This window comes from Ochlerotatus camptorhynchus, unplaced genomic scaffold (genome assembly GCF_037179485.1).
Source record: "Ochlerotatus camptorhynchus isolate MF236.1 unplaced genomic scaffold, CSIRO-AGI_Acam_v1.1 ptg000193l, whole genome shotgun sequence".
In the NCBI taxonomy this organism is placed as follows: domain Eukaryota; kingdom Metazoa; phylum Arthropoda; class Insecta; order Diptera; family Culicidae; genus Ochlerotatus; species Ochlerotatus camptorhynchus.
In genome coordinates, this window is record NW_027040683.1 from 1460730 (window position 1) to 1487344 (window position 26615).

At 38.6% G+C, this 26615-nt stretch overlaps 1 protein-coding gene across 1 annotated transcript; it reads right to left on the reverse strand.

Annotated features, from left to right (window-relative positions):
• Positions 1–158: 158 nt before the first annotated feature.
• LOC135702566 (pneumococcal serine-rich repeat protein-like) lies at positions 159–23885 on the reverse strand. The gene is made up of 2 exons (XM_065223627.1): positions 23028–23885; positions 159–500 (listed from the first exon to the last, which is right to left on the reverse strand). Exons 1-2 carry the CDS (start codon positions 23883–23885, stop codon positions 159–161), a joined length of 1200 nt encoding a protein of 399 aa, XP_065079699.1.
• Positions 23886–26615: the final 2730 nt, after the last annotated feature.

Here is a 26615-nt window from a genome sequence, read left to right on the forward strand (position 1 = left end):
AAAGCTACGGAACTTCCTCCTGTTGCTGGTCTTGAACAAGGTGCCTCTTTTGGATGTATAGCCGACGATGAGTTAATTTCATATGCGGAATCGCGGCTCTAGAATGGCCGAAAACAGCCCAAACGAAGACCGAAGCTGATCCGAGATTTTCGTTTCGTTTATGCAGCGATGTTCCTTTCGCTGACGGACAGAGGCGAACTGTTACTACTTGCTGCTACCATCACCATTACCATTACCATCGCATGCAGCACACGAGCGACGCTATAAGCACGCCTTCCAGAATGGCTCTGTTGGTTGTTGTTATGCTGCGGATGCACGGGCAAAGCATTTCTTCGCTGCTCCTCTTCCGTCCGTGCCGCGATCGTTCTAGCAACTTGCGTCCCGAGTGAGCTTTTCAAGGTTAACTGGGTCTCGCGATCGCATGGATTTCGCGTGGCACCAATACCGCTTTGTTGTTGTTGTTGGTGTTGATGATGATGATGATGATGAGAGATTGGACTCTGTGAAAGGTGGTGGCCACGCTCAATTTCGGATGATTTTAGATCTACGGAAAGATAGCAAAGCGTAGAGTTGGAATGACGTAGTCATTCGCACAACTTCAACGGCGAAAGATTGACTCACACATATGTAAGAACGGGGATCCACCCAGTAGTTGCAGCTCGAAACGAAAATCCTTCCTCGCCATGAATTAATATCACGAAACGTCAAGATCAACAGGATAGGTTGATGAGGCTTTGTTCAAGACGCTAGAAAAATGCAGAAGAAATTCTCCATCTGAATAATAACAATCAGAACATTTTACCGAGAAACCTCTTGCAATCAATTCTCGTATCTACCGGTTGAGCCAAAAAAAATGACTAACTATTGCTTTATTTTAAAGATTTCGTGCGTTCTGTGCACGCGCATCGCAAGAATACTAGGCGTTTCCGTCGTGGGAAAACAGTGATTTCCCTTTGACAGATTTCAGAATTTAGTACCTAGTAGACCTGTTCGCCGAACAAAATATTTTCGGCGGCGGCGTGATATATTGTTTTCTGCCTTCGGCGGCGGCGTTGGTCGGCGTTACATTATTTTTATTGATTTAGAAAAAAAATACTATCCAAACCAATCGCACATGGACAAAAAATGCTACCCACATTTGAGTTCAGATTACTCAAAATCGCTAAAACGTAGGTTACTCATAGTAAGAGTAAACTTTTCCGACACTTTCCTGGGGACAACTTCTCGAATGTAGACAGACTAAAACCACAATCAGTTTTCCTCATATTCGAGAAGTTTGCCTCGGAAAAGCATCGGAAAATTTACTCATTCTATGAGTCACCTACGTTTTCGCGAATTTGAGTACCGTTAACTCAAATATGAGTAACTCTTACTCAATTTTGAGCGTTCTCATTGGCCGTGCATGCGGAATTTGTTTAGAAAGTATTTCAAGTGCTTGTTAAAATGGCAGGGGGTGGAGTTGTATGGCAAAGTGTTACAACCCTTCAATTAAGCACAGAAAAGTACGTTATGTACACGGATAGAAATCTCCGAAAGCGGTCACACATATCTTTTGAGCGGTTCCATATCATTAAAGCAACGAGTAATTTTCATCTTTTTTGATTTGCATGAAACCTTGCATACAAGTTTTTGGGGAAGAAAAACGCCGTTTTGCATACTTGGTTCGCCATTTTGAATCTAGCCTTACTTATGAGAAGGGCCTATGAAAAATGCACATGATATCTTCAAAAAATTGTATCTCGGAAACGGTTTGTCCGATTGGTTTGGTGTCTTGGGCGAAGTTTTAGACAATTGTTGGTGTTATATGGAGAAAATATGCACGGTAAAAAAAAGTTTGGTATTTGTGTTTTGAACTAAAATATAAATTTTCCCTTTAAAGTGACATGTCAATAATTTTTTTATTATCCTTATGTTATAGCTGACTGAAAATGCTATCTAGTGCACAGTAGGTTGTTCTGGAGAAAAATAGGTTACGATGAAAAAAAAATTGTTTTTAAAAAAAATACAATTTTCAAAAAAGCTATTAAGAAAAGTCAAAAAAGTTTGTCACCCTAATTTTATGAAAGTACATCAAATTTGCAAACAAAAAGTACTTCGGTAACATTTTTCTAAGATGCACCGTTTAGAAGATATTACTGATTTAATATTGTTTTTTTTTTTGATAACTTAATAAGTTTTGGCCCTTTTCGGATGTACTCCGTGTTTTTCCAGTTTCAAAAGTATTTTTTTTCGGAAAGATTGGAAAATTTTGAGTTAAAATGACACTGACAGGTTAAAGATTCGAGTGAAATTCTCTGCCTTAAAAGTATTTTGAAAAACAAGTTACAAAATCCCACTATCAGGAACAATGATTTCTTCAAGTGATTTTTGGTGCGTTGTGCTGAAAATGTGCATTCAACTCTTGCATATCGCCTAACAGTTTAATCCATTTAAACTGGATGTGTTTATACTGTGCATATTTTCTCTCTATTGCCGAACATCGCCACAGACATCAAACCGATGAGACAACTCGATTTCGAGATACACCTTTTTGAGAACTGCAAATGTAAGCTCCTCAATTAGCAAGATTCAAAAGAGCGAATTAAGCTTATTTTTCAGGGATGGTGATTGTGCGCAATAAAACATAACATTATATGTTGGATATCATCAGTTTATTTTTATTCCTGTATTTTTATAAAATTATTGTTTACACAACTTTCTTAACAATATTGAATATTTTGGCATCATTGTCAGGACAGTTTGAATAAAGCTTTGCCTTTTGTATTTTCTGATAGACGAAGAAATGAGTGGAATTTTAGAGTTCCTCTCTTTCCTTTCTTGCATCTGATGCCATATTTCTACTGGTTTTAAATTCGTCTACAATTTTTTGTACTGACCATGATTTTGGCAACAATGATAAAATTGATAGTTTTTCTTACCTTGTGGCTGAATTTAAAAATTTAATTTTCATATTTTCTATGACTTCATCAAACTCGTTTGCTTTTTCTGTTTTAGCGTCTAATTTAAAAAGATTTCTTCGTACACCTTCGACGATTTCAGTGCACTTTTTTTCAGGATAGTGAACATTTTTAACCTTACCTAAATCTATAGGCGAAACACGAATAGCTGCTATTCCTCGGTTGAATATTTCGACGTCTACAGGCATCGTGAAGTCTTCATTTGATTAAATTGTGCTTAGCGTTGACTCTGATGGTATCGTGACCAAACTTTCATAGCTTTGCGAATCAGGTACATCAGGTATGGTCTGAACAGTTGGCATCCTTGAGCCGCCGGCTACGCTTTGTTCCTCGTTTTGGGTGAGGTGAGCTCTTGAATCAATATGTAGACGGCAAGACGAACAAACACGAAAATCCTTGGTGTTCAGTGTGGATACCTTGGAAAATCCAATTGATTTTAGTTTTTGGATGATACCATCCGTGAGATATCGCAGCTCTTTCGAACACTGAATGTCCTTGAATGCGCGAATACATCTTATTTTACTCATTTTGTAATCTGTAACATAGAAAATATTTTCCAATTGTTAGTTTTGTACGAAAATATCACAAAACATATAATTAAAATGTGTATTTAAAACTTACCTTTGTACCAAAACGTGTTACACTTTCCTTTACAATTATTATGTTATCAAACAACACTGGATCTCGTTCAAAAACACAGGATTATGAGCTGAAATTACTATAATCACTATGCTACTAGCAACCTTTCTGCATTTACTGTTTGGTTTTCCCTAGTAGATACTGGATGAATTCAGAACCGAGTCAGACATTATTATACAGCTCACGGGTAGAAATCATAGAATGCTGGGTAAAGACTGTTGGAAGATAGGTAGAGTTGAACGCTCAGGTATCGTCGAACCTACAGGTACGAGTTTGGAGAGTTGGAGCGAGGTAGATTTGCTGGCGTAGGTATATTGTTATTGAAGAAGATTGTAAATTGTATATACCTGGAATGAATAAAGAGTGCGGCGGTTGTTGATTGAGGTATCAGTCGGCAGCCCTCTAGTTTGATGGAAGGTGACTACTGCGTTCTTTTTATTTATTATTTAAGGAACGGTCAACGACGGAGCTAGCCTCGTTATGGCCAGCGTGGCCATGGTGGACTAGTTCCAACAAAGACCATGTTTACAATCACCAACTGTACGTAGTACAGCTAACTGGTATCTGATTACCTGTATCTAATACTTGTTAGCACGTTTTCAGCACAACGCACCAAAAATCATTTGAAGAAATCATTGTTCCTGATAGTGGGATTTTGTAACTTGTTTTTCAAAATACTTTTAAGGCAGAGAATTTCACTCGAATCTTTAAGCTGTCAGTGTCATTTTAACTCAAAATTTTCCAATCTTTCCGAAAAAAAAATACTTTTGAAACTGGAAAAACACGGAGTACATCCGAAAAGGGCCAAAACTTATTAAGTTATCAAAAAAAAACAATATTAAATCAGTAATATCTTCTAAACGGTGCATCTTAGAAAAATGTTACCGAAGTACTTTTTGTTTGCAAATTTGATGTACTTTCATAAAATTAGGGTGACAAACTTTTTTGACTTTTCTTATAAGCTTTTTTGAAAATTGTATTTTTTTAAAAAACATTTTTTTTTCATTGTAACCTATTTTTTTCCAGAACAACCTACTATGCACTAGATAGCATTTTCAGTCAGCTATAACATAAGGATAATAAAAAAATTATTGACATGTCACTTTAAAGGGAAAATTTATATTTTAGTTCAAAACACAAATACCAAACTTTTTTTTTTACCGTGCATATTTTCTCCATATAACACCAACAATTGTCTAAAACTTCGCCCAAGACACCAAACCAATCGGACAAACCGTTTCCGAGATACAATTTTTTGAAGATATCATGTGCATTTTTCATAGACCCTTCTCATAAGTAAGGCTAGATTCAAATTGGCGAACCAAGTATGCAAAACGGCGTTTTTCTTCCCCAAAAACTTGTATGCAAGGTTTCATGCAAATCAAAAAATACAAAAAATAAAAACTGGAAAAATTTCCCACTTGTTCGTGGAACCGCTCTTTTATGCATTCTTAGAGGACCTATGTGGTTTGTCTTATGGAATGTATAAGATGAAACACATGGATAAAATAATTGATTTTCGTTTCGTGTAAGGGTGGATAGTATTTAAAAGCAAGCAATTTGTTGCATTACGTAAAATTTTAATGGGCCCTAAGCAGTGGCGTCGCGTAACCTCACTTTTTACCTGTGCACCAACTTTCATAACCAGATTTATTGCCATATTCATACTCGAATCGGTTGAAAATACTCTTAATCTTCTAGTTTACTCGAAATCTATCCATTGGAAGCTATATTTTGATAATTGTGTATGTTTGAGAGTTAATGCACAGGTAGATTGAGGTTAAGGTGACGCCACTGGCCCTAAAAATTCTTCATTTATTGAGCATTACACGTTATTAATATGTTGATAGTGATAAATAATATGCTTTTATTACTCTGATACATATTTGAATCTACACGCATTGTAGTCATATAACTGTTTGTTTATGTAAAGTCTGGAACGCGCAAAAATTGGTAAACTTCAAATTGGTGTATTTCTGTTAAAAATGGATTAAAAAAACCTTAAATGCTGCATTTGGATGATGAGTTTTCACCGTTTGCTCTCCAGTTTTCAAAATGACGTCCAAGCAAGAGGAGCAGCGTGTCAAAATTTTGCTCGCGGAGCAAGAAAATCCGACGTTCTCACACGCCAAGTTGGCAAAATTGCTGGATGTGGCCAAATCGACTGTGACAAACGTTTTAAAAGTGTTCGGGGAGCGTCTGTCGACCGCCAGGAACCCTGGAAGCGGTGGCAATCGTAATCCAGACGTGGCAGCGACGACGAAGAAGGTGGCGGTGAAATATAAGCGGAATCCTAACCTCTCCATCCGGGACGTCGCTGGCAAGCTCAATGTCTCCCATACTACTGTGCAGCGGGCCGAGAAACGAGCTGGGTTGTCGACGTTTAAGAAGGTGAAGGTGGCGAACCGAGATTACAAACAAAACACGTCGGCAAAGCAGCGGTCCCAAAAGCTGTGTACGAATCTGCTCACAAAGTTCGACTGTGTCATGGACGACGAAACTTATGTGAAGGCGGATTTCAAGCAGTTTCCGGGACAGGAGTTAAGTATCGCATCAGGAAAAGGGAAGGTGGCTGACATTTTCAAAACCATCAAACTATCGAAGTTCCCGAAAAAATATCTCGTCTGACAGGCCATATGCACAGCGGCATTTTCATTACTACGGGAACCATCAATCAAGAGATCTACGTCCAGGAGTGCCTGGAAAAGCGGCTACTACCATTCCTAAAGTAACATAATAGACCTGTGCTGTTCTGGTCGGACTCGGCGAGCTGCCACTATGGGAAAAAGGCAATCGAGTGGTACGATGCGAACAACGTGGTTATGGTACCCAAAGACCACAACCCTCCCAACAGCCCAGAACTCCGCCCTATCGAACGGTATTGGGCCTTGGTCAAACGGAATCTCGAAAAAACTAATAAATCCATGAAAAACGAGCAGCAGTTTAAATCTAACTGGCGTTCGGCGGCGAATAAGGTCGATGAAAATTTAATGGAAGGGGTTAAGCGGAAGGCACGGCAGTTCGGATATGGTAAACCAAGAGAATAAACGAACATTTTTTCCTTTAAATATATGAATTGAACTACCAAAAGAAAAATAAGAAGATTTTTGTGATATGAATTTTGACTGAAAGAAATGATTTTTTTGTCGACCAATTTTTGCGTGTTCCAGTCTTTACTTGAAGATAACGTCTTTCGAAAATACGTAGAATTCCGCACAACTTGTAAGAGATTCAAAAAAAAAGGTCAAATATCAACGTGTTGTTAATAATAGTCACTTATTCACCTTTATGTAAATTTGATCCTCGTCAGTAACCCACTGTTTACTGCAAACAGGGTGGCCAGCAAACCGGGAAAACCGGGAAATATCCGGGAATTTGAAAAGTAACCGGGAAAACCGGGGAAAACCCGGGAATTCGGCCATAGAACCGGGAAGAATAAATTAACCATGCAAAGAACAAATTTTTACAACAGATTTTCAAAATAAATTATTAAAATGGAGTGATTCTTTACCAAATGAATGTCTTGCTCTATTTGCTGCATCATTTTGTTCAGGTTCCCGTCTTATTGTTTTTTGAATTTAATCACTCAGCAATATTTCAAATTGATTTTTGTCGTGCATGGGCTGAAGATGCTGGACTTTGGAAACAAATATTTGTAAAAATCGAAACTGAACTATTCCGGGGTTTTAATTTTTCGTTATTCAAAATTCTCATGATATGAATTCCAGAATTAATTTGGAATCCTTCTCTGAATTATCATAGGATTATTCTGAAATTAACCAGAAATTACTCCGTTAATTGAAATTTTCTTGAAACCTCTTCTAAGAATTTGATTGTAATTCTTCTTAGAATTCCCTTAAACCTGTTCGGAAACGATCCTTTGAAATTCGTTTCAAAATTTTCTTTTAACTCTATTCAAAGCAGCAGAAATCTTCCGAAATGTTATTTAGAAACCCCTTGGAGTATTTTAAAGAATTTTCTTCTAATTATCAGCAATTTTTTTGCAATGCAAAAAGCTCTGTAATGAATTTTTCATACTAGGGTTAAAATTATCCCCGGAACACTATTAGAACTCTGTTTATTCATAATAATTATCTTGAAATTCTTCTTAAAATTCATCTGTCATTTTCTCACGATCCCCATACAAATCTCCTCAGAATCACGTAGGAATTTTTCTTAACGTTTTTTTTTTCACAACTCGTTTTGATATTAATTTAGAACTTGCATTCTTCTGCACAGAAATCCCTCCAAATTCATCTAACAATTTTTAAGGATTTCATGTCAGAATAATTCTGGAATTCTGTTCAGAACTTCTCCTTCGAAAATTATGTGGGAATCCTCCTTATTATTTGTTTGAATTCAACATATTGAACACTTTTAACTTTTAATAAAAGTTCTAGGGTTTGTCCGCAAGATTCTATAGATTGTTCTGTTATTTTTTTGAATATGTAGTGTAGAGAACTACTTCGGTCTAATCGCCCATTTTGGGCCTATCGTGCAGAAACACAAAATAATTCCATGATTTCAGAGTTAACAAGTCAATTATGAGTTTGGTACGATACTTTAGTTAATAAGCTACCGAACGAAGTCAATGAGAACGCGTGATATGAAGGTTTGTTTATTTGTTTTGTTTATTTGTTTATTTGTATTCCTCCATCTGACAAGGTTGTCTTAATGAAGTTGGACAGGGAAAAGCCAAATTGAGTCATGGTGAACTCAAATTGGCATAAAAACCCTGTTTCTTTTCTTAAATTAAGTACATAGAAACAGAAACTAAACATTAACAATTACACAGTTCACAGCAAAAACAATGCAAAATACAATAATTACTACAGTGTAAATTAAAAACGTTAAAATGCGGTCAGTGTCATAAAAGTGTGTCAGCAACAGTGCAGCATCGTCATTGATTGTCAAGTCCTCGTGGAAGGGTCGAAAGCAACCGGAAACAAAAATGAAAACAGGTAGCACAATTCATACAGTCATCAGGGGATGGACAGTCACTCACCTGCTCATAATCAATCCATGCACATAACAGCTTTACAATCGATTACTTAGGCGGCGTTGAAAAGTAGCTGCGGAAGCTTCAAAGTCGAAAAGCTCAGATACATCATTGAAGCGAAAGGCCATGAACCGTATTGGGTCGTGTTGCCCGTATCGACTGTTGCGGGATGCCAAATGCAGGAAGTTACGCCGACGAAGGGGGCGTTCAGGTACATAAACGTTGATATCGGCAAGAATGGCAGGTGCATCCACCTCACTAGTTAATACTTTGGCGACAAAAACCGCTTGCATGTCAGACCTTCGTTTCTCCAGTGTTTCAATTCCTAACAGCATGCATCGATGTTCGTAGGGAGGTAGATTTAGATGTTCACGCCAAGGTAGATAACGAAGAGCTAGGCGCACAAATTTTCTTTGAACCGATTCTATACGGTCAACCCATATACTGCTGTACGGACACCAAACTATTACAGCAGATTCAAGGATCGAGCGAACCAAGGCGCAGTACAGTGATTTCAGACACAGAGGGTCACGGAATCCATCGGCAAGTTTAAAGATAAATCCAAGCTGCCTATTCGCTTTTGAAATCACATCAGCATAATGTGTCCGGAGGTTAAGTTCAGAGTCCAATAACACACCAAGGTCTCTAACCTGATTCAGCCGTTCTAGATCATGACCAGCAAGACGATAGTGGAAGATGATCGGATGACGTTTTCTGGAAAACGAAATAGTGTTGCATTTCGTTACACACAGTTCCAGTAAGTTCCGTTTGCTCCAATCCTCAAATGACTCCAACAAACTCTGCAGGTAGGCACAGTCCTCGATGCATGTGATTACCATGTAAATCTTAACATCATCGGCGTAGAAAACACGATTTCCAGATGGTAAAACAAACGATGCATCATTAATGAAAAGCGAAAACAATAGGGGGCCTAGGTTGCTCCCTTGTGGAACTCCGGATACAATCGGGAAGGCGGTTGAATGTGAGGAGCCTAATTTAACTTTCATAGACCGTCCTGACAGGTATGATTCGAACCAACGAACAAAGGCGACGGATACTCCAAATTTCTCGAGTTTTCGAAGCAGAATAGCATGGTTCACTCGGTCGAATGCAGCTTTGAAATCAGTGTATATAGCATCTACTTGCATGCCAGCGTCCATCGATCGAATGCACAATGAAGTGAATTGAGTGAGGTTCGTTGTCACAGATCTTTTTGGAAAAAATCCATGCTGGGCACTAGAGATGTAATTCTTGCTAGCTTCGAACAAGGCATCGTTCACGATTATCTCAAAGAGTTTGGAGCAAGCATTCAACGACGTTATCCCGCGGTAATTGGAAATATCACACTTGTCCCCCTTTTTGTGAATAGGAATCATGACCGAAGTCTTCCACGCGGATGGGAATGTCATTCGCTGTAATGAAATATTAAACAATTTCACTAGCGGCATCAATAAGACACTTGAGCACTTGAGTTTGCACCCATAATTCACAAAAACAAAAGAAGCGCTCCGACCGAATCAATTTTTATCTTCATCCGGTAGGCCGAAGTGAATTCATTTGCGTTTCAATTGTGTTTCAATGCGTTAGGCCGAGTTTAGAATCCGTAGGCCGAGTTTGGCGGGAAGCAGTGTTAGACTTTTGACAATATCTCAACAATTGGTTTCTCTTTATCAAATCTTACGGTACGTACAGAAAGGTAAATAAATTTGGAAGCCATCAGTAATAATTACATTCCATTTGGTGCTAAACTGCGCTAGATTAAGAAAGACTAAGTGCGGGTTGTGCTTATTAGGCCGAAAATGGGGTAGTAAACCCTACATAAAGTGACTCATAGATTTGAATTTATACTTTCAGCTTTAAAAAATACTTTGTGTAATTTTGCTTTTATTTTCCCCACAAATAATTTCCGAAAATGTACAGTTTGTCGCGTTATTAAAAATGCGTTTTTTTTTTGTTGAATATTAATAACCGGGAATTTTTAAAGATTCGAACCGGGAAAAAACCGGGAATTTCAAAATGAAAATTCACTGGCCACCCTGTGCAAAACTCTATTTTTGCAAATGCTGTAATTGTCATGAATAAAAATAATTTTATCCACATTGTTAGGGTGGATGCTTGACCGACGTGCAGATACGGTCAGCCCAGCTATGTTAAAAACTCGTTTACTTGGCTGCCAATCAAGGACACTGCAGCTTTCTAATTTTCCAAAAGCATAGACTATCTCCATCTACAACGTTGTTCGGGTATGACGTAATACGCAGGATCTATAGGTGAGGTAGAAGGAAACTCTAGTTCACTGTTTCATTCAACCGGTGTTTTCGTCGGATCGAGAGAAAGAAAGAGTCAGCTAGTTTCCTTATGCCTCACCTATAGATCTCGCTCATCGAGACGAAACCACTAAACTGAGATTTTTAACGTTTGATCAGAGCACCAAAACACTATCTCGAACAAGTATGAAGAGGAGGAAAAACTAATAATTCATCCACGGGACTGACATAAAATATTTCCACTAAGGGATTTCAAAAATTTACTTATTAACTAGTCTATAAATTTTTAGCCCATAACAAATTTGAACAACATATACGAACTTTTCGGCTGTATTGCATATTTTACAGCTGTCGCTTACACCGCATGTGTTTGTTTTGCGTTGGTTGTAACTGTGTGAGTGAAACATAGCAGACATCAGAAAAATGCTGGCTCAGCAGCCCCTTGGATTCATCCCTGTGTGCTAGATAGAGAAAGTGCGAACAAACGTCAAAAAACTAAATGACAATCGCTGGCTTATACACGCTCCTTTGAGGTTACTCAAAAATGAGTCAGACGTACTTATTTTCATAACTACTTTTGAAGCGTCAAATCACGAGTAGTTGTGATTTGTGAATTTTAGAAACATTGACTCAACAATAAATAAATAAAGGTGGATCTCAATTTTGAGTTTTCAGCTCATTCGTTGACTCAAAAAAAAAACAGCAACAAAATTGCGTGGTGATAATGTAAAAATACGAAGTTTTCCTTTCTGTTGTTGAAAATTGCGAAAGAATTCATCCGAAAATGGAGCAAATTGCAGCCGCCGTAGATGCGGAAACGTACCGCAAATTGAGAGGTAATTGTTTTACATTAAGTTTTTTATAAAATAAAATGCTTAATTAAAATTTATTTCCGTTTTTGGTTTATTAATCCTAAAGAAAAAAAGAAGGAAAAGAAACGAACTGTTTGCCCATTTGTGTGTTTTTGACTCATTTCCCTATATTTTGGATTTTATGGGAATGAGTAGAAATAACTCATCAACAAATACCTACCGTTGTACTCAAAATTCAGTTCTGGCTATTTAGAGTTGATCTGGTTTTAGTTCAATTGAGAGGTTTTTCACTCAATGTTGAGTTGCCACGAACGAGCGTGCACACAAGTTCTAATTTCAACGCGTTCAAGATGCAATTTACCGAAAAGATGCTACGGATTTTTCATCGGCGTGACATAAATTTATTCGGCGGCGTGAACCATTTTACTGCGGCGGCGCGCCGGCTCATTTTCATCGGTGGCGTGGCGCGGCGACGTACAGGTCTAGTACCTAGCACTATAATAATCTTTTTTATGCTTTTAGATTGAAATTGTAAGTCCCTCCTTTTAAGCATATTCGTCACAAAAAATGCTTCCTAAGGCTCGCCCAATTAGGGGCTATTCATAAACTACGTAGACAGATTTTTGCGATTCTAGAGCCTCCCCTCCCCCTGCATAGACAATTGTCCATACAAAAATTTGAAAATTTGTATGGGTTGTGGATAATTGTCATCCCCCCCCCCTAAACTGTCTACGTAGTTTATGAACAGCCCCTTAGATAAAAGTCGGGAAATCCTGTTAGAGGCATGGCTTAGGAAGAAATTTTTGGTAACGAGTATGCATAAAAGGAGGGACCTACAATCACAATCTAGATACATAATTAAGGTACCATCCGGTTTTTGCAGTACTAGTAACAGAAATCTGACATCTGTGATAGGGAAATCACTGTTTTCCCACGACATAAACGCCCAGTTTTCTTATGCAAAATGATGGATGTGCGTCTACAAAACGTATTCTTCTTTCTTCTTTGCATTTCAAGCTTATTGCGGCTCTCAACTTAGATGCACTTCCACAGTAATTAATTGAGAGCTTTCGAGGCCTGTACCATTTTTGCACTAGTATAGCTGTGATGCAAGTACAATCATACTTAGTCGAGAAATTTTCCATTTTTTACAAATTCCAGCTAGTCACTTTTTAGTGATTTGGTCACTTTTTTCAAGTCAGTCACTAAAAAGTCTCTTTTTTTAAGGCCAAGTCACTAAAATCACTTTTTCTTGTAATAAGTCACTATTTTCAACTTTTTTAGCGTGATTTATATCAAGATTGATCATTCTTTGCATTGTGACATTCAATCGTCTTTCTCTATATATAGTATGTCTACACATTTTTCTGGATAAAATTACCTCAGTTTTCCAAGTAAGTAAGTCCAAGATTTAAAAATATTCAATGTCGTGAAGTTTCGTATTCCATGTACAAGTTCAAGATATTGAAATTTTTTAAAAAATCCAGGGAACTAAATATAGATATTTTTAGATAGTTCAATGATATTCAGCGAAGTTCCGAGTACTTCGAGGACGATCAGATCCCATTAACTTAAGCAAATTTGCAGCGACTTACAAGGAGTTCCGTAGAATTATAGGGTATTCCAAGAATTCTATGATTGATCCGAAAACGTCAGGAAATTATGAATAAATAGGGTTAACTACCCCATTTCCGGCCTATTAAGCACAACCAGTACTTAGTTTTGCTTAATCTAGCGCAGTTTAGCACCAAACGGAATGTGATTATTACTGATGGCTTCCAAATTAATTTACCGTATGTACCGTAAGATTTGATAAAGAAAAATCAATCGTTGAGATATTGTCAAAAGCCTAACACTGCTTCTTGAGGCCAAACTCGGCCTACGGATTCTAAACTCGGCCTAACGCATTGAAACGCCAATGAATTCATTTCGGCCTATCGGATGAAGATAAAAATTGATTCGGTCGGAGCGCTTCTTTTGTTTTTGGGAATAATGAGTGCAAACCTTCATATCACGCGTTCTCATTGGCTTCGTTCCGTAGCTTATTAACTAAAGTATCGTACCAAACGCATAATTGATTGTTAACTTTGAGATCATGGATTTATTCGAAGTTTTCTGTTCGATAGGCCCAAAATGGGAGATTAGGCCGAAGTAGTTCTCTACCCTATCAGAAAATTTGCTGGATTATCCAACAAATTTAGAGCACTTCAGATAAGCATAGTTAAGTTCAGGGAAACTTCAAGGCAAATCAATTAATTTCAGTAAAGTTGAGGGTTCTTAAAAACTACTGCTAAATTCAGGGCAGTCTAGAGAACTTAAAAGAAATTCAGCAATCGTTTAGGCACCAGAAAAGTCTTGACTATTGAAGAAGTTTTAAATGAGTGTCGATAATTTAAGGGGAGTTTTATGAACTTTAGAAAAATCTTGAGAACCTAAGTGAAAATTATAGAACTATATTAAATATTTCGTTCTAATTCCATAAAAATTGCGGGACCACAAAAGTTCCAGAAATTTAGAAAAACTTCGGAAACTTCACAGAAGGACAGTGGTCTTCAGAAACATTACTTCATAGAAATCTATGGAGCTTAAGATGAGATCCGCGAACTTCAGAAAATTTTATGAACATTAGCAAAATACGGGAGCATTGGAAAGAAGTTTAGTAAGCTCCGAAAATTTGAGGAATTTCAGGGGGGAGGTCAGATCCATTAGTTTAAGAAAATTAGTGGGGAATTCCAAGCAGTTCCCAGATTTTCAGATAACTTTCAGATTATTTGATGTCTTCGCATAAGTTCAGAAGCTCACTGAAGCTTAAGCATTGTTAGGACGATTTAATTAAATTAAGCGCAGTACAACAAGCTTCATGAAAACTGCAAAAACTTTAGAAAAGTTTTGAGAATTTCAGAAAAGAACAGAGAACCTCAGAGCAGTTCCGTCAACATTAGAGGAGTCACATAGATTTTAAAGAAGTTTAGAGAACTTCAGTGAATTGATAAACCTTTAAAGGAGATCCATGATCGTTAGAAAAATTGAGGAAACTTTAGGAAGTCCTATAAAGTTCAGAATTTGAGGAGACGTATTGTGAGCATCAGGCTAGTTTTTCAAACTACAAAAGAACTTCATGGCAGTTTCATTAATTCAGGAAAAACTTGAAAACTTTCAAGTGGTTCTGAAGACCTCTGAAGACCTCAAAATAGTCCATTCCATATTCAAATCTCGATGAAGCTATCTTCAGAATTCAATTTTCTTTTAGTTTTCCTCGGAATTACCATGAAATTCTCCAGATTAGAAATCCTTTGGAAAAATTCTCCGAGTATTCATTGAATTAATTTAAGATTTCCTTTTCAATCTAAATTCTACTCACATTGAAAATCTCCTAACAATTCATTGGCATTTCTCCTCAGAAATTCCTTAGATTTCTTCTCATAATTTGTTTGGCAAACTCTCTTGAATTAATTTTCCGAATTCTTTTGAAGATGTTCTGGAGTCATTCTCACATTTGATTGTAATCCTCCTTTTAGTATTTTGAAAAAAAAAATCCAAGGATTTGTGCTCCGTATTAATTTTTTCCCACAAACTTTATGAAATTATCCTCGGAATGCCCTTGGAATTTTCCGGTGAAGTTCACAAGAAGTGTGCTCCCATTTTTCATTAAAATTTACTTTTAGCTCCATTCAGGGTTTCTTTAAATTCTACTCAAAACTAAGGCTTCTCATGAAATCTAAAATTCCTCAGAACTAGCTCGAAAGCCCATTTCCTTTTTTTTCAGAATGATTTTTTTCCCAGAGCTCCCTAGGAATGAGGTCTTTAGAAATTATAATAAAATTCCTCGAGTCCTTAAAACTGTGCATGGAATTTGACACCAGATTCTTAAAAATTTCTTGTAGTATTATAGCTGTTAAGTCCAGAAACAGTTCAAATTATTTATTTTTTTAGGAAATATGCATGTTCCAAAAGCAAAAAAAAAAAAAATGTTTTTTTAAATTTATTTGTTACTGAAGATTTATCCACTGTGAATCTTTAAAGTTCATAGTGTGAATGAAAATAACGAGAAAAATTAAATGTTTGTATTTTAAAATTCATTATTTTCTTTAAAATATCCTTAGTAAGATTTTTTTTTAAATTCTTTGAGACTTCCAGGTTTTATAAGGAGACAAATTAATTCCTGAGGATTCCCGGTTTTCTAGATTCTCTTAGGTCACTTTTTAGTAACTATTTTTACAACTTTAAGTCACTATTTGGTCACTTATTTATTCAACATGGTCACTAAAATCACTATTTCTGACAGGAGTGATCGCTACCAGCCCTGAAAACCTAGAAAATCTAAAAAAGCAATATGTATTTGGTAAATTTTGTTTTTGCTCAATCGATACATAAAGGGTGCCCACGATGAAATTGCCACACTATGAAATTGCTCTAACTTTTTAACCGTTGGGTAGAATTTAATGAAAATTTTGGTGGATTTAGTTCATGGTGCATTATTTACATCCTGCAAGTTTTAAAGTCCTGTGTGTCCTGTGAACTCGCGGAAATGGAGTCGAAAGAACAGCTCGTGCGTGATAAAATCTTGCGCATTCATCACGAGAACAAGGATCTCTCGCATCGTTCCATCGCTAAAACGTTGGGAATCGCGAATTCCACGGTGTCGCGAGTGATTAAGCGGTTCGAGGAACGGTTGACCACCGATCGGAAGCCCAGAAGTGAAGGAAAAAGTATTCCGTACAACACCAAAAATCACAACCGCGTAGTTGGGGCCTTCAACCGAAATCCGAACGCCTCCGTTAGGGATGTGGCTAAGAAGCTGCACCTAAGCCGAAGTTTTGTCCAGAAGGCCAAAACTAAGGCTGGGCTTCGAACGTTCAAGGTACAAAAGGCCCCTAATCGCGACGAGAAGCAGAACAAGTCCGCCAAAACCCGTGCCAGGAAGTTGTACCTCAACATGCTGACGAAAGTTGAATGCTGCATCATGGACGACGAAACATATGTGAAGGCCGACTTCAAACAGATCCCCGGCAACCTGTTTTTCACGGCCAAGGATAAGTTCAGCGTTCCGGAGCATGTCCGCACTCAGAAGATGTCCAAATTTGCGAAGAAATTCCTGGTTTGGCAAGCCATCTGCACGTGCGGGAAGCGGAGTGCACCTTTCGTGACCCAGAACACGATGAACGGACAGGTGTACATAAAAGAGTGCCTCCAGAAGCGGCTGCTTCCTCTCCTGAAGGCCCACAACGTCCCAACAATCTTCTGGCCGGATTTGGCCTCATGCCACTACTCCAAGGACGTGCTGAAGTGGTATGCGGACAATAAGGTCAATTTCGTGCCGAAAATGTTCAACCCTCCCAACACTCCGGAGCTCCGCCCCATCGAGAAGTACTGGGCGATTATGAAGCAGCACCTTCTTAAACGACCTAAGGTAGTGAAGACAGTCGAGGAACTGAAGAAAGTATGGGTTTACATGCAAAAAACGGTTGATTCACAGGTTGTGCAGAATCTTATGGCCGGGGTTAAGACCAAGGTGCGGGCATTTGCGTATGGACTGTAAATAAAATACGAATAAAATGGTAAAATGAAGTTTAATAGTTATTTCTCAATCCCTGAAAATTTGATGGCAATCGGATGAAAACTCGAATTTTGCGAATCAATTTTGTGTGTGGCAATTTCATCGTGGACACCCTTTAACAGTTGCACCGAGAATTGATTGCAGGGATTTCTCGCTGAAATGTTCTAATCGCAAGATAACTGCAATCAAATGCTGCCGGTTGCAGCGAACGAACTTCAACTTGTGCGGTCATTATCACGCGCATGCTCGCGAATGAATCTGTAGAAGAAAATGATTTGCACTTAAGATAACGACACATAGGATGACTTGTTTGTAACAGCATTGAATTTATGGAAATTGCTACCGGTCCGTGCGAGCGAGTGACAGATACGAATCCCACTTTCCTGCGTGGAAACCTTTCATGCACAGCGCAGCGCACCAGTTAGAACGGGTACCGTAACAGGACTGTTAAATCCATAGTATAGATGTTCTAATCAACTGTGATTTAAAACCAGTATATGCATTTATGCAGGAACCACCTCCGAGCAATCACTTTTGACACCTGTTCGCACAAAGGAGGTGTCAATTAAAAAAGCAATCCACCCACGTAGTTGGCCGCCGAGAATGGTATGTATTTTTACATAACATTCCAAAGGAATTTCACCTGCATTGTTGAGATCAAAGAGAATGCAGGTAGTAATACTAATCGGTGCACCGCGGCTAGGTATAATTTCAGCTGTCATGCCAACCAAAAGCGATGCTTTCGGTTTTCGTTTTTATTTTTTGTGTTGACTCATATTTTTTTTTCCGGGGAAGCACCTGGTGTTAAATACTATAATAGCGCTGATGAACTTGTGCAACCGGAGAGTGTGCTCTTGCACTTGACAGTCAATGTTTTTTTTGCTTATGCACGGCACGGACGATAGAAGCTATGTACGATCGGTTGCCGTTGCATGCATGTGTACGATTTGGCGGCGATATTCCTACCACACGGCTGGATATCGATTTTTGTTGTCGAAAACTGTTTTAATGGTCCTGATTGTGCTGCCTTGTTCTTTTGAGAGGAATTTAAAAAGTCGATTGTTCGTAACAGCTGGTACTTTGGAGCATATTATCAATTACCTTATCTCAAGAATGCTTTTTAGTAAATTTGACCAACGTGATCATGAATTTCGCTGTTATGCCTAGATTTGTTCGATAATTGACCTCGGATTAGTTGCTAGCTTAAACTACCCTCCCGTAGGCCATTCTTAAGCACCTTGCCGAAGGTGGAAGAGCTTAACCTAATGCTGTAGACCTGCATGGGAGACCAAGACAGTGGCCCGAAGTGATGGTAGGGTTAACTACCCCATTTTCGGCCTATTAAGCACAACCCGCACTTAGCCTTTCTTAATCTAGCGCAGTTTAGCACCAAACGGAATGTTATTATTACTGAGGGCTTTCAAATTTATTTATCTTTCCGTAGGTACCGTAAGATTTGATAAAGAGAACCCAATCGTTGAGATATTGTCAAAAGTCTAACACTGCTTCTTGACGCCAAACTCGGCCTACGGATTCTAAACTCGGCCTATCGCATTGAAACGCCAATGAATTCACTTCGGCCTATCGGATGAAGATAAAACATGATTCGCTCGGAGCGCTTCTTTTGTTTTTGGGAATAATGGATGCAAACCTTCATATCACGCGTTTTCATTGACTTCGATGGTAGCTTATTTACTAAAGTATCCTTCCAACCGCTTAATTGACTTGTTTGCTCTGAAATCATGGATTTATTTGAAGTTTTCTGCTCGATAGGCCCAAAATGGGCGATTAGGCCGAAGTAGTTCTCTACCCTATCACACATTCTTTTCATTCATTTTTAGCCACGTCGTAAACGTTTATAGAAAGGCACTGACATCCAGGGTTGCTTCCACTCACTTGCTATAAAAAAATGATTTTCTGAATTTTGAAATCATAAGATGTTATAATGATATTTTGTGTATGTTAGATACAAGAAGAGGATGAAAGGCAAGTGTTTGACTCATAAAACCTGTCAATTTTCCTACCAGAGTGTTACAATAAGCGATTTTATGATTCGTGAGCGTTCACTCAGAGTGAGCGCTCGCGAGTCGTAAAATCGCTGATTGTGACTATCTGAAAGCGAATTTAACAGGTGTCATGTGTCAAACACTTGCATTTCAATCTCTTCTTGTATCTAATGAGTACAAAATATCACAGCAAAAAAATAATTTTGATATCACGTCAAAGTGGATGCACTACAATCATGTCGAAAATATGGTGTAATATTACTTGCTAAAAAGGACAAAATTATCATTAATACAATACATGAACTGGCATTACGCTGCTTTTACTGCATTTGTTTATTTATGTGGTCATAAAAATTACATGAAATTTTCGACATGATTGTTGTGCATCCACTTTGATGTGATATCAAAATTATTTTTTTGCTGTGATGATTTTAACATCTAATGATTTCAAAATTCAGAAAATCATGTTTTTATAGCAAATGAGTGGAAGCAAGCCTACTGACATCAGGTGAGATACCAGCGGGTTTTGCCGCAATTCACTCTTAAATTGGACGATACTAATCATTTCTTGTACGCTCAACTTAGCTGAAAATGAAGACAACCTTAGCAGATAGACCAACCACCTACATGAAATTGAATTTTGGCATAAAAATATTCTCTTGATCAGGGCAACCTCTGAGTATCGAAGTCAACATTTGTTTTTGTTCATTCGTGGCTGGATGTTCATTATCGCCTGTGTTGTTGTCAATACTAATTTTCGTCTTCATCTTGGTGGGGATGATTTTGAGGATCAAATGCAAAATGATTATTTTCAATTTTACACAAATATATTTTACACAGAATAATCATTTTGCTTAAAATGACTTTGATTATTTTGCTTTTGAGGATCGCTCCTGATTTTGACAATTTATTTATTTAATTTAATACAAGTATTAAGCGTAGTACAAATAACCACATGTGTTCTCAAAGCTCGTACTACACTGAGAGATGATCAGTTCCGTCTCGAAAATAATTGTTTACATTGATTTTTAAAGTATACGTATGAGGCAGCTTGTTTGCAATTAATAGGCAGTTCATTCCATAATTTCGCAGCACGTTGATGAAAAGAGCATCTGTAGATCTCTGTACGACATCTAGCGAGTGTTAAATTTCTTGAGCGAGATGACCTCAAAAATGAAAAGAAATTATGCAAATAAACAGGACCTTCATTCAGAATTTTGTAAGTTTGGGTACATACTCTCAGCTTCACGTAATTTTCATAAGTGCAACCTAAAATCCCCTTGTGATTGATGCCAATATGTTCAAAGCGAGGAATTTTATAAACATATCTTGTAACAGCATTAAATGCAAGTTGTAATTTTCGAGTATTATTGGAGGAAGTAGATGTATATAGAACATCAGCATAGTTAAATAGCGGAAGTAGAAGACTTTGAGCTAATTTCAAACGAATATGTTTAGGAGTACAGTCTCTCAACAGCACTAATGAATGCAGACCAAAAAATACTTTTTTTGAAACACTGTTTACTTGTGCAGTCCAGTTCAGATGCGAGTCCATTATTATTCCCAAATTCTTAACAACATCTGAATATGCTATTGCGGTATCACCTATCATAATGCAAGAAGCATCTGAAATGTTTACTGATCTATTTTTAAATATGATTGCTTGAGTTTTGTTTGCATTTAATTGTAAGCCGTTTGTTACACTCCATTCACAAATTTTTGAAATATCCGAATTAACACAACGTACGATATTTTGTAAATTTTCGACTTTACCAGAGAGGTATAACTGAACATCATCAACATAGAGATGGTAAGCACAATAATTTAAAATACTTGGAAGGTCATTGATGAACATGGAAAATAACAGTGGACCTAGAACAGATCCTTGTGGCACACCACTTGTTACATTCAAAAGTTCCGATTTTGTATTATTAAATTCAACATATTGCGTTCGTCCCATAAGATATGAGGAAAGTAAGTTTACAGAAGTTGTATCGAGATAGAAAAAACTACGTAGCTTCCGACATAACAATTTATGATTGATAGAGTCGAAAGCTTTACTAAAATCCAAAAGAACTAGAACTGTTAGATTACGTTTGTCTATATCGTTTTCTATTTTAATCAAAGCTGTTGTAGTACTGCAATGTTTACGATAACCAGATTGTAAAGGACATAGTAACGTATTATGAATCAGATAATCGTTTAATTGTTTAGTCAGAAGACTTTCAAAAATTTTGGAAATAGCAGGTAGGATGCTAATCTGTAGTCCTTGTTGTTCATTGGATTATCAATTTTGCAAATAGGTACAACACGTGCTATCTTCCAAAGCTGTGGAAATGTTGAAGTTGTTATAATGTGATTGTATAAGTTCGTTATGGTAGGAAGAATGACAACAAGAGTTTTTTTTCAAAACGCTGAGTGGTAACTGGTCAAAGCCGATAGAATCACTGTACGCGGAATTGAATTCGGTCAGGACTTCTTCATTCGTTACATTCCTAAATGAAAAAGAAGATGACGAGGACCTACCAGCCACAGATTGTTCATCAAAAGTAATAGGAGCTTGATTTGACATGAAGAACTGATTCAATGATTCGGCAGTGATGTTACACACATCACCACCACCTGCTCTACTTTGAGTTTTTGAAAGTCCCAAACGTTTTATATTCTCCCAAAGTTTATTGGAAGAAAGAGAAGGGTTAAGGAGCCGAGAGAAGTAAGTGTACTTAGATTGTTTCACTACACGATTTGACCTATTTCGCAACCTTGCATAAGCATTCCATTTAGCTGCGCTGGGTTTATCTGTTTTCCATTTATCATAAGCTTCAGATCGTTTTTGGAAGAGATTTTTGATGTATGGATTAATCCATGGAGCACTAGGATCAACCGTAGTTTTCATTTTCAACGGGGCATGATCATCAATGACAGAATAAAGCATATCGTTTAAAATTTGTAATTTTCCATCAACTGAGTTGCAGTAATAAATAGCATCAAGATTGTACCTTTGCAAGTCAGCTATTAAACTATCGGTGTTTATCTTGTGATATTCTCTTGTCCAATACACAGCTGGAGGTTGATGAGGTACCTTAACTCTGTAATCGAAGCAGATCAAATCATGATCGCTACCACCTCCTATAGAAGATTGAAAGATGTTGCTAACGTTAAACGTACAATTTCCAAGTGCATAATCAATAAAAGATGAACTGCAGCCTGATTTATGACAAGTGGGGGAAAGAGGTAAAATTTTAACAGAAAGCGATTTAACCATATCGAATAACTTGTTTGTAACAGGTGAAGAAGTGTCACACAAATTTATATTGAAATCGCCCATCAATACGAAATGAGATTCAGTAGCACTGATTTCCAGCGCAAGTTCGAAAATACTGTTAAGTTTAGAAACCCTTACATCTGGAGGTCTGTAGACAATGCCACACACAAGCTTTGAATGAACTAATTTAACAAAAAGGTAATCAATTTCATCACCAGCATCAGACTTAGCAAGAACCTTATACTTTGCTTTACTGTTTAGATAGAAAGCAACTCCTCCGCCTCGCTTCTTATTGTCTAAAAGTCGATCAGAACGAACAATTTTGTAGCCATCTAACTCAACAAATTTGTTTGTTATTGAAGATTTCAACCAAGACTCAACAATCCCCAACACAGCTAGCTTTGAGTGAATTAACCGATTCATAGACATCATCGGGCCTTACCTCGTAACTGATCATCATCTCATTTGTTAGGACTGCTGAAGGCTCACTGGTCGATTCGCGTTTTTTGATTCGAATTCACGGACCTGAACGCCTTCGGGCCAGTAGAAGGAATCACTGACAATACCAACCAGGTCATCAGATACCGTCACCTTGAAGGAGATGAATGTTAGCTCATCGATGTTTTTGTTTCTCGGAACTAACTTGGCACAGCGAAGTGTAGAATTCTCAGCGTTCGAAATCTCTTTGATGTATTCCAGGATGTCGACTTCTGTTTGATCAATGGCGAATGGTGTTACATAGAAAGACCTCAGCACTTCTTCAGTCTGATCACGTTGACGTTGGTTCCTATTTGCAACTCTCAGACGACATTCCGTTTGTGGGTTTCGTTGTTCATCATCTCCCGGGTTAGTGGTGACCGTTGCAGCAGATGATGAGGAAGAGAGAGCGGTGGAGGTGGAAGCAGTAGCAGCAGTTGAAGAGGAAGCAGTAGCAGCAGTTGAAGTGGCAGCAGGAGTACTGGCAGCAGCAGTGGCAGTAGCAGTAGCAGTAGACGTGGCAGAGGTGGCAGCAGTAGTAGTGGCGGCAATGGTAGTTGGAACAGGAGTAGTGGCAGTAGCAGCAGCAGCAGCAGCAGCAGCAGCGGTAGTAGCAGTAACAGTTGCAATAGTATTGGTAGATGCAGTCGAAACGGAACTTGCAGTATTTTGGGTGGCTGTGAGTTGGTTCACAGAATTGTTTTCCACGATAGGTGATAGAGCTGCCAGACCATCCTCACCAGCTGATGAGTTCTCCAACTGCGATTGTAAAGAACTGTCCAGGTTTATCCGATCAATACTCGAATGAAAATCCGCAAGACCGCCACCAGAACAGCCGGAAAGTAATTGCTGGAGACGATTGGATGCACTGGATTCCCTTCTGTTAGATGGTACAGCCGATAACATAGTATTGAGAACTTTCAAATTTTCTCCATATTGTCCGATGCGCAGGTCCATGGAATCCACACGTACCAGAAGATCCCTTAAAGTTTTCAGCAGCACTGTCTCTCGGTCCATGACAACAGGATTGAAATTTACTCGGCAGATGTCACAAAACCACAGTAGTTCCACATTCGCCGTCCAGGCTTTGTGATTCGTCGCATTTAATCCAACACAGCAGGGGTGAAAAAATTTTGCGCATGATCCACTGCACAGGACGGTCTTATCCGTGGGCTCAGTTGGATTGCCACAAATTCTACATGGATCCATGATCATCAAATTCATCCTACGTTTCTGCAGCACACTTTCAGAGAGAAGTCCCTACCAGGAGAAGTATGTAAATTCAGTTGGAAACAGGAAATAGCAAAACTCAGAAATCTACCCTGAAACTAGAACTGCACTGTATAATTGCAAGCTAGGTTTCCTATACAATGCGAAATAACCGTCTCGCTCAGAATCCACCAAAGCATCCGACCAGAACTAGAATCTAGCCGTGCTGATGTATACCAACTTTTGAGACCGCCGATATACACAACAACAGCGACTCTATTCACGCATCAGCACCGCACGCACTGTTTAACTTCTGACCAGGACTGGCTCAGGTTGAACAACACGACTTTTGAGACTGTCGTATATAAACACCTTCGCTATCCTATCTAATCGTAAACAGTGGAACGTGTGAATAACTGGAGCAAAACAGAAACAGCAAATTCTAGTACTACCCAAAGAGCAACTAACACAGATACAGTATGAGCACAAAGCAGATAATGAGTAACACCACCGATCGTTCCCTAAAGAAAACACAAACACTCCTGGCTACGAAATATCACTGTCAATGGCGGCAGAATAGAAGCAGCACCACTTCGATTTGGGCAAAACTCGATGCGTACTTTATGTTGGATGGTACAGGAGCTAATTGTTTACCGATTCACTGAAGTTGCAGTCCAAATGGTATTAAACGATACTATTAAAACCGATTCGAAAACAGAGCGCTTATCTATGCAGGTTTGACGATTTAGCCGTTACGTTACGCATATTGTGGGTTGGATAATCAAGCACTGGCGAATATCATGATGATGAAAACATTTGTTCGTTTCGCTCGTACGTCACAGCGAAGATATTCAAAACGAACGCAATTCATCTACACTGGGTTGAAGCGCTACTCTTTGCGTGTGATGGTAAATGAAGAGTAAAGTGCAGTTGACTCTGATGTCAAGTCCAGTAGACCTTAGATACCAGGTCAAGTAGAGGAGTCCGAGGGTAAATTCAGAGCTTAATATCTGCATGACATTAAGGAATGCCCAGAATACCTACTCAGCAAGCACTGCGATTCTTGGTCCTTGAGAGCAAACCCCAGCAAATTCCGGAGGTAACTCCAAGGGATTGCGAAAGCAACACACTTATCCAGTCAGTAATTTTTACCGAGTTTTTGAATTGCGGATCTGTTCGGTAAAACTTAAAAAATCTGTGAAAATTTAGAAGTTGAGAAAATTTGTTACGAAAATTTACAGACTTACTTCTGTTGACTCCGTTTAATGATGAAAAATAAAATGTGTCGATTTTATCGAATCGTTAATGGGACATCAGGATCTAACTGCGGAACTTCAAACTGGAATCGCAGGGTATCGGTGATAGGCATCCATGTCAAGCCCAACGTTTTGACAAACTGGTTGGGATCCAAGTTGATTCCGGTATTATCAGGAATAGCCAGATTCTCCGTAGGCACGACTTCCAAAACTGCGGAAATATTGCGGGTTTCTTCATCAGCTGCCAACTGCTGAAGGGTACGAGTTGCTAGAAAGGGAGCGGGGGTTGGTTCCATACGTTACGGTTTCTAGCTCGTACACTGTAACATCGTCGTCTGGTGAAAACCGGAAGCGTATCGACTGTAATGGTCGATCTACCGACGTAGTAAGGATCTGCTGGAACATTTTCTCAACATTCAATACAAGTAGAATATGTTTCGTTCGGCTTCGTAGGATGATTGCCCTCATATCCTTCTTCACAACTGGCCCCACCAGAAGCACATCGTTCAAGGATACTCAGGTTGACGTCTTGCATGAGGCGTCGAAGACAACTCTAACCTTAGTAGTGGTGCTCGCCTCTTTTATCACCGGATCATGGGGTAGATAACACCGTTTGATCGGTTCTCTTGTGTCATGTTCGACTCTTCGCATATGCCCCAATTTTAGGTATTCATCCATGAACGCGACGTACTGTTCTAGTAAATTGGAATCCCTTGCCAACCGTCGTTCTGTTCCAAGAAGACGTCGGAATGCGATGTCCCGTGACTCGCCAAGAGTTGAAAGAGCCTCTTCGTTTTTTTGGAATCCACGTTGGAACAGTTTCTCACAGAGTTTTTCTTCTGGGGAAAAGGAATTCGAGAATTATATCTCTTCGCATGACCAGAACCGCTCCATCAGCTTCTCCAGTTCCGTAGTGGCTGAGAAGTGACAGCTGATTTGTGTAGATCTGTTTGGTGTTGAGCAGCCACCACAGACTACCCATCCGAATACCGACTCTGTGAAATTTGGGAGATGGTTTTCGATAGAAATTCTTCGTCCAGTCTCGAAGAACTCCAAGAAATTCTCAATGCCTAGGATGATGTAGACTTCCTTCGATTGAAAGAAAGCCGGATCCGCGAGTTGGATTCCGTCTGGTAAATTCCATCCTTCCATGTTGATTGGGGTTGTGGGC

Excerpts from the sequence above, each read along its gene's own strand:
- LOC135702566 (XM_065223627.1), bottom strand. The coding sequence starts at position 23,885 with ATGTTATCGGCTGTACCATCTAACAGAAGGGAATCCAGTGCATCCAAT. Across the intron at positions 501-23,027 it reads ACTGGCCCGAAGGCGTTCAG|AGTCCAATCTCTCATCATCA; the intron begins GTCCGTGAATTC and ends CACCTTTCACAG.